Source organism: Podarcis filfolensis (genome assembly GCF_964270895.1).
Source record: "Podarcis filfolensis genome assembly, chromosome: 4".
In the NCBI taxonomy this organism is placed as follows: domain Eukaryota; kingdom Metazoa; phylum Chordata; class Lepidosauria; order Squamata; family Lacertidae; genus Podarcis; species Podarcis filfolensis.
Window position 1 is genome coordinate 94,772,962 of NC_139607.1, and position 9,179 is coordinate 94,782,140.

The 9,179-nt window shown below is 47.8% G+C and overlaps 1 protein-coding gene across 1 annotated transcript in view; it reads left to right on the top strand.

Moving 5' to 3' along the window:
- Positions 1-8,403, top strand: part of INTS4 (integrator complex subunit 4) — a 37,962-nt gene extending 29,559 nt beyond the window's left edge. The window contains exons 19-23 of the mRNA XM_083609652.1: positions 384-443; positions 1,102-1,261; positions 3,735-3,878; positions 5,547-5,667; positions 7,665-8,403. Of these exons, the coding sequence (XP_083465778.1) occupies positions 384-443; positions 1,102-1,261; positions 3,735-3,878; positions 5,547-5,667; positions 7,665-7,858 (679 nt within the window). The 3' untranslated portion in view covers positions 7,859-8,403. The remainder of the gene's footprint in view (positions 1-383; positions 444-1,101; positions 1,262-3,734; positions 3,879-5,546; positions 5,668-7,664) is intronic.
- Positions 8,404-9,179: the final 776 nt, after the last annotated feature.

Below are 9,179 nucleotides of genomic sequence, written 5' to 3' on the forward strand. Positions count from 1 at the left end.
AGAGCTGTTCTAACAGTAGAACTGTAGATGCTTTAGTTGAGATGCCCTTCATTGCAAGGGGCAAGATGCCCCTTGGAGCCCTTCCAGCTCTACAATTCTATGATGGCATGATTCTAGGATCTCTGCTATGCTATTTGAATGACATAGGGATTCGGGTGGCACTGTGGTCTAAACCACTGAGCCTCTTGGGCTTGCCAATCGGAAGGTCAGCGGTTCGAATCCCTGCGACAGGGTGAGCTCCCGTTGCTCTGTCCCAGCTTCTGCCAACCTATTTATCTTTTTTTGTGTTTTTAATATTTTGTTGGAAGCTGTCCAGAGTGGCTGGGGCAACCCAATCAGATGGGCGGCATATAAATAATAAAATTGTTGTTGTTCATTTCCAGAGTGGAACCTCTCTTTGGAATGTGCGAGAAGTTTTTGCAGGAGGTGGACTCTTTTCAGAGGTATATTTTCTTGTTTAGGGGACTCAGGCTCTACAGTGGTACCTCGAGTTAAGTACTTAATTTGTTCTGGAGGTCCGTTCTTAACCTGAAACTGTTCTTAACCTGAAGCACCACTTTAACTAGAGGGGCCTCCTGCTGCCGCTGCGCTGCCGGAGCACCATTTCTGTTCTCATCCTGAAGCAAAGTTCTTAACCCGAGGTACTATTTCTGGGTTAGCAGAGTCGGTAACCTGAAGCGTATGTAACCTGAAGCGTATGTAACCCGAGGTACCACTGTATACCTAGGCTCTATCATGTCAGACTGCAGGTGGGAACTCAAAAGGACTCCGTGCTCCTCTATAAAAAATAGATTAAAAGCCCCCTTTCAGCTCCTTATTGGCAACTGCAGAGCCTTCATCCAAACAAGCATGGTTGCTTTTTTCCTGTAGCTGCGCAGCAAGCAATCAAAGGCCAACCTTTTTCACCATGGGTTCTTTCCAAGTTTTTACTTTGAAAGGCCCAGGCAAACCGTATCGGATTTTCTTGTGGGTGAGACTAAGGTTGCCCCAGATACGAGTCTAGGGATTCCTTGGGTGGGTATCCTCTCTGCTCAGAGGGTAGATCAGGATCTGCTTTCCCTGCACTCCCAAACTTTTCCCCACGCTCTCCCTTTTTCACAGATGCTTCATTTCTGAGCTCCCTCATATGCAAGACAGTTTTGTGGACAAACTCCTGGACCTGATGCCCAGACTAGTGACGTCAAAGCCTTCCGAAGTCGTCAAGATCCTGCAAGCAACGTTGCGGCAGAGTTGCTTCCTTTGCCTTCCTCTCCCTGAGAAGGTGAGTATCTGGTTGGCAGCTGGGCAGCCAACTCTTAACAACTACTGTATTTTTCGCTCCATAAGACACACTTTTTTCCTCCTAAAAAGTAAGGGAAAATGTGAGTGCGTCTAATGGAGCGAATGGCGCTGCACAGAGAGGGAGAGTTGCGCAGCGCCCCTTCAGCGAAGCGGGAGGAGGAACAGAGCGCCTCTCCTGTGAGAAAACCCATAGCAGAACTTTGGGACCAGAGTCTTGAGAGAATGGAATAAGGGACCATAGGTTTGATGAACCAAGTTTTGGCGGGAAAGTGTGGGGGACCTACCAGAAATAGATTCCAACAGGCAAAGGGAAACCCATCTTCAGAGACAGACAAGGGAAATAGGCCATTGTCAAAAGGAGAGGCGCTGCGCAGAGAAGGATAGCTGCGCAGTGCCCCTTCAGCGAAGCGCCTCTCCTGGCTTCTGCCTTAGCCGCACACAGCCTCTTCCGGGCAGGGAGAGCCTTCATCCTATCCCAGAAGCCAGATCCCTCTTGCTGTTCTGGCTTCTGGGATTCAGAATTTTTTTCCCTCTTGTTTTCCTCCTCCAAAAACTAGGTGCGCCTTATGGTGTGGTGCGTCTTATGGAGCGAAAAATACGGTACTTGAAGTAATTTTAAAAGCAGCTGTTTAATGGTATTTGCATGTTTCTTATATGAATCGCCATATAAGCGTACTTTATAAATTTATTCATAATGGATGCGATGGAATGTCCCTCGGTTATGTACTTTCTGATGTGTCTTATTTATTTTTATGACTGTTTTGTTATGCTTGTAATTATATAAATCTTTTCATAGTGTCAGCTGCCTTGAGCATTGTTTTAACTATGGATGATCATATGTATTCCTAATACAGTGGTACCTTGGTTCTCAAACTTAATCCATTCCGGAAGTCTGTTCCAAAACCAAAGCGTTCCAAAACCAAGGCGCGCTTTCACATAGAAAGTAATGCAAAATGGATTAATCCGTTCCAGGCTTTTAAAAACAACCTGTAAAACAGCCATTTAACATGGATTTTACTATCTAACGAGACCATTGATCCATAAAATGAAAGCAATAAACAATGTACTGCAGTCAATCAATCAATCAATCAATCAGTAGCTGAACTGGGTTCCACAGTCACAAAAACAAAACAGCAAAATAAATAGCAAAAACAGACAGACCTCAGTGTAACACTCAAAACGGAAGTGTGGCACTCAAAACAGAGCATGCTCGGCTTCTGAAAAAAGTTTACAAACCAGAACACTTACTTCCGGGTTTGCAGTGTTTGGGTTCCAAGTTGTTTGAGTACCAAGGCGTTTGAGAACCAAGGTACCACTGTAAGCCAAAATATGAAAGTGGTGGTGGTTTGCCTGTGCAGAACACCTCTTTCCTCCTCCCTTCCCAACTGAGCAATCAAACTAGGAAGGTTCTAACCATGGTTTCCTACTTCATCCAAACCGGGAAACCATGGTTCCCAGCTACAAAGCAAAGCAGGATATTAAGATGTCCTTTGAAGCTGCTAAGAGTATCATGTATGGAGGAAGGCTTGCTCATATCTCAGTATACTAAGCAGTGATAATGATCATTTGAACTACATTGTACTACATTTTTAGAGTCCGTTGAAGAAGTTGAAATTGTTTAGGGTCCTGGGCTCCTGCCGCTGTTTTGCTTTGGTCAACCGCATGCACACGGCAGCTCCTTCATTGCCGCCTCTGTAAATTGACAAACAGCTGAATACATTTTTCCAAGCCCAAATAAAAAAGTGTGTGTGTGTTGGAAATAACAAACAGGAATTTTGAGAAGTATGAGAAGTATGTGAAGCAGCAGCTAAAAAAGCCAATGCAATTCTGGGCTGCATCAATAGGAGTATAGCATCTAGATCAAGGGAAGTAATAGTGCCACTGTATTCTGCTCTGGTCAGACCTCACCTGGAGTACTGTGTCCAGTTCTGGGCACCACAGTTCAAGAAGGACACTGACAAACTGGAACGTGTCCAGAGGAGGGCAACCAAAATGGTCAAAGGCCTGGAAACGATGCCTTATGAGGAACGGCTAAGGGAGCTGGGCATGTTTAGCCTGGAGAAGAGCAGGTTAAGGGGTGATATGATAGCCATGTTCAAATATATAAAAGGATGTCACATAGAGGAGGGAGAAAGGTTGTTTTCTGCTGCTCCAGAGAAGCGGACACGGAGCAATGGATCCAAACTACAAGAAAGAAGATTCCACCTAAACATTAGGAAGAACTTCCTGACAGTAAGAGCTGTTTGACAGTGGAATTTGCTGCCAAGGAGTGTGGTGGAGTCTCCTTCTTTGGAGGTCTTTAAGCAGAGGCTTGACAACCATATGTCAGGAGTGCTCTGATGGTGTTTCCTGCTTGGCAGGGGGTTGGACTCGATGGCCCTTGTGGTCTCTTCCAACTCTATGATTCTATGTGTGGCAGTGTGTATATGTGATTTGGCATCTTCCTTCTGCAGATCCACCGAGCGACTGCCACCATCATTGAGCCGGCAGGAGAATCGGACAACCCCTTGCGCTTCACGTCGGGATTAGTGGTTGCGCTCGACCTTGATGCAACTCTGGAACACGTGCAGGATCCTCAAGGCACTGTTAAAGTTCAGGTAAGGGGAATAAAAGCATTAAGGATTGCCCCAATGGTCGGAACCAGCTTTTATCAACCTGGCGCCCTCCAGCTGTTTGGGACTCCAACTCCCATCAGCCCCAGCCATCATGGCCTTGGGTCAGGGATGATGGGAACTGTAGTCCGAAACATCTGGGAGGCAGCAGATTGGGGAAGGCCGCCTTAGTCCTATGCCTGGAGTATGATGAAGTAAGAGACTGAAGCAGCGCCACGCTTTTAGGTGGGTGGGAATAGGAGAAAAAACTGCTTCTGTCTGCATTTAAAGGCAAACCTGTTTAATTCGCTTTTTCTGAAACAATAAAGGGACTGAAACATTTGTACTTCTCCAGATTTTGCAATGCAGTTCTGCAGCCAAGTAACATGTACTGGGATAAAGCGTGCCTTAAAAATTCAAATGCTAGTGAAAAATAACATACGCAAATTCAGTATAATGGAGAAAGCAATAATAATAATGATGATGATGATGATGATGATGATGATGATGATTTATTATTTATACCCAGCCCATCTGGCTGGGTTTCCCCAGCCACTCTGGGTGGCTTCCAACAGAATATTAAAATACAATAGTCTATTAAACATTAAAAGCTTCCCTACACAGGGCTGCCTTTAGATGTCTTCTAAAAGTCTGGTAGTTGTTTTTCTCTTTGACATCTGGTGGGAGGGCGTTCCACACGGCAGGTGCCACTACTGAGAAGGCCCTCTGCCTGGTTCCCTGTAACTTGGCTTCTCGCATGGAGGGAACCGCCAGAAGGCACTGGACCTCAGTGTCCGGGCAGAACAATGGGAGTGGAGATGCTCCTTCAGGTATACAGCTTTGCAAAAATTGTATCTTGGGCAAAATTGCACACAGAAATGTGTTCATTAGCAGAAATGCACCCTGAAATGCTGATTAATTTTCACGAGGACTTTAAAAACAATAATGGAAAACTGATGTAGAAATGTGGAGGAGTGTACTTAAGACGGGAAAAACAAGGAAACGAGAGAAACCGAAATGGACAGATTTGCCCATCGCTAGATGTGTGTGTCGGGTGTGTGTTTGGGGGGAGGGTCATCTCGCTTCAGCAACTCTTTTTTGCACATTGTTGTGGGTTAAATCACAGAGCCTAGGACTTGCTGATCAGAAGGTCGGTGGTTCGAATCCCCGCGACGGGGTGAGCTCCCGTTGCTTGGTCCCTGCTCCTGCCAACCTAGCAGTTCGAAAGCATGTCAAAGTGCAAGTAGATAAATAAGTACCGCTCCGGCGTGAAGGTAAACGGCGTTTCTGTGCACCGCTCTGAAGCGGCTTAATCATGCTGGCCACATGACCCGGAAGCTGTACGTCGGCTCCCTCGGCCAGTAAAGCGAGATGAGCGCCGCAACCCTGAGTCGGCCACGACTGGACCTAATGCTCAGGGGTCCCTTTACCCTTTACCTTTATCTGCAAAGAAAACCGAATGCAAAAACTGCAGGCAGCCACGAAGAAGCTCATGATGCATTGTTGAAGGAAGAGTCCTTTACCTTGGGGAAGCTGGGCTGAAACTGTGCTGTTGTCCCCCTTTCAGTGTGCACACAATTATGCCCTACATAATGCGAGTAACGTTTGCATAGGGCTTCTGTGTTCCTGACTCCCTGTGCCTCAGCACTGACAAATCCCACTCTTCCCTTATAGGTTGTATACCCTGACGGGCAGGCACAGCTCATCCATCCTAAACCAGCAGACTTTCGAAACCCAGCTCCCGGAAGGCACCGGTTAATTACTCAGGTTTACCTCTCTCACACTGCGTGGACAGGTAAGGAGAATGCTGGATCCAGTAGATTCTGCATGGGGAAGTCTTTACGGTGTAGGTTTCACTTGAGCACTTCCAGAACCTTCGGGGTTCTGTGGCTTCTTTCTACTGCTGGCTGCAGGCGGAAACCAAGGCAGCAAGCCGCCAGAAAAGGCACAAGATATGTGATTGGTTGAATTAACCGCCTGTCTCCCAGAAAATGCCATGCATTCAGTGCTAGAGAAAGATTTCAACGTGGTTCAAGCTATAGGAGCTCGCTCTTGTTGGCTCAACAGTTTATATAGAACAATAGACAATTGCTTGTTAAAAAACAAACCAGACTAGGATAATTTAAAGTTTGTAATGCAGTACTTCATATATGGAGAAGCTACAGTCTTTCAGATATTACAGTGGTACCTCGGGTTACATACGCTTCAGGTTACATACGCTTCAGGTTACAGCAGACTCCGCTAACCCAGATATAGTACCTTGGGTTAAGAATTTTGCTTCAGGATGAGAACAGAAATAGTGCTCCGGCGGCAGCAGGAGGCCCCATTAGCTAAAGTGGTGCTTCAGGTTAAGAACAGTTTCAGGTTAAGAACGGATCTCCAGAACGAATTAAGTACTTAACCCCCGAGGTACCACTGTATTCTGTTAGGAGCTGCCCAGAGTGGCTGGGGAAACCCAGCCAGATGGGTGGGGTATAAATAATAAATTTATTATTATTATCATTGTATTGCACTCCCAATTCCCAGAAGCCTCAGACAGCATGGCCTAAACAGGGATGATGGGAGGTGGACAACAACAACAACAATTTATACCCTGCCCATCTGTCTGGGTTTCCCCATCCACTCTGGGTGGCTCCCAACAGAATATTAAAAACAGGATAAAAAATCAAATATGAAAAACTTCCCTAAACAGGGCTGCCTTCAGATGTCTTCTAAAAGTCAGGTATAGTGGTGCCTCGGGTTACTTGCGCTTCAGGTTAAAGACTCCACTAACCCAGAAATAGTACCTCAGGTTAAGAACTTTGCTTCAGGATAAGAACAGAAATCGGGTGGCGGTGGCGCAGCGGCAGCCGGAGGCCCCATTAGCTAAAGTGGTGCTTCAGGTTAAGAACAGTTCAGGTTAAGAGCGGACCTTTGGAACGAATTAAGTATGTAACCAGAGGTATCACTGTAGTTGTTTATTTCCTTGACATCTGAAGGGCGGGCGTTCCATAGGGCAGGCGCCACCACTGAGAAGGCCCTCTGCCTGGTTCCCTGTAACCTCACTTCTTGCAGTGAGGGAACCACCAGAAGGCCTTCGGAGCTGGACCTCAGTGGAACTGAATGATGGGGATGGAGACGCTCCTTCAGGTTCCACAGGTTCACCCATCCCTGCCATACTGCTTGTTGCATTCAATTTGTAGTTTAAGACAGGGGTGCCTAACTTTTGTTTTTGACCTTAAGTCTGCCTGCACTGGAGATCAGCTGCCAGAAACCACAGGAGGGGGAGAGCGCTGTTGCTCTCAGGCCCTGCTTGCAGGTTTTCCTCGAGCACCTACCGTATTTTTCACTCCATAAGATGCACCTGACCATAAGGCGCGCCTAGTTTTTAGAGGGGGAATGCAAGGAAAAAAACATTCTTTAAAGGGAGCGCTGAGCAGAGCCTGTATGCATCCCAGGCTCTGCTCAGCGCTCCCTTTCACGAACCGCATGGAGCATGTGTGTGGCGCTTGCAGGCTTTTCCCCGAGGAAGAAGGGACTGACGGGCTGCCCTTCTACCTCCTCGGGGAAAAGCCCCCAAGAGCCGCACACGCAGCTCTTTAAAGTGGGCGCTGAGCAGAGGCTCCCGCCTGCATCCGCTCCATAAGACGCACACACACATTTCCCCTTACTTTTTAGGAGGGGAAAAGTGTGTCTTATGGAGCAAAAAATACGGTAGTTGGCCACTGTGAAAGCAGGGTGCCGGACTAGGTATTCTAACCTGGCAGGACTCTACTTAGCTTCTTATAACTCGCTCCCTTTTTACACCCCCAGAGCCCTGTCAGATCGAAGTGCGGCTCCTGCTGGCGTATGGTTCGGATCGAAACAAAACATCCGCGAGGCTCTCGCGCACCACCTGGGGAGACAGTCTGGATCTGCCCCCCCAGGCCGAGAATGGCATCGAAGGAACCATCCCTTTCAGCAAGCCAGTCAAAGTTTACATCATGCCCAAGCCAGCCAGGCGGTGATGGGTGCCATTGAAGGACCCTTTTTTTATTGATACGATTCCTGTGGGAGATCTGAGACCCTTCTGAGCTCGGTTGGCGCATGCACACCGAAGATCAGGGTGGGACTGCGGTGCAAGGGTTGGAAATCACCCTTAAAATCGAGCGGTTTTGTCTTCGGAATGTTTCCCGGCTGGCAGAAATTGAGACACCCCGGGATTGAATCGACCACCAAACCGGCTTCCCATCTGATCGATCGTCAGAGTTGTTGCAAATACACAGAAGGCTTTCTGGGTGCCCCAGTACTGCTAAGGGGTTCGTGAGAAGCGTCCTCAGCCATGCCGAGGACATGGCTCTTCCACACTTTCCAAAACTCAGAGGCCACAGGCCGGCCTCCGATTGAGGAGGAAACACATGGCTGGCAGGATGTTGTGGGCAGGGGCTCAGCAACAGCCAAGGGCTCCTGGCATCCTCCATTGAGAAAAGTCCCGGAGCCGATTATTTCTCTGTGCCTGCTGTATATATATATTAAATTGGGAAGGGACAGTTCTTTTCCTATGAGCTGATAACTGTCTACAGCAGTCGTCCTTGAGAACAACTCCCTTATCTTAAAAGTGTGGTTCATAGTCTCTCCTGCCGTTGGGACCACCACTAATTTATTCAAGGCTCTCCGATTTTTTAACATGTGCCACTGAGCCTTGCAATGTAGCTGGTGCCTGCTGCAGGCCACATCCCTTTGGTTAGCCGTGCAATTTTGGTTATTTTATAAATGCATTTAAGCAATAATAAACATCTGCACCCAGTTATCCAGGTATGGAACGGACTAGCAGTTTAAATAGTGGGGGCCTCTGGTCATGCAGGGACGCGGGTGGCGCTGTGGGTTAAACCACAGAGCCTAGGACTTGCCGATCAGAAGGTCGGCGGTTCGAATCCCCGCAATGGGGTGAGCTCCCGTTGCTCGGTCGCTGCTCCTGCCAACCTAGCAATTCGAAAGCACATCAAAAGTGCAAGTAGATAAATAGGTACCGCTCCTGTGGGAAGGTAAACGGCGTTTCCGTGCGCTGCTCTGGTTCGCCAGAAGCGGCTTAGTCATGCTGGCCACGTGATCTGGAAGCTGTACGCCAGCTCCCTTGGCCAATAAAGCGAGATGAGCGCCGCGACCCCAGAGTCGGCCACGACTGGACCTATTGGTCAGGGGTCCCTTTACCTTTACCCTTTACTGGTCATGCAGGCTGACCCCGACATCTGAAGGCATAAATGGACATGTTATTCCCACATCCCCAGAGCAGGCTCCCACTCTACCATTAACTTAAAACAGTGTTTTTCAAAGTTGGGTCCCCAGCTG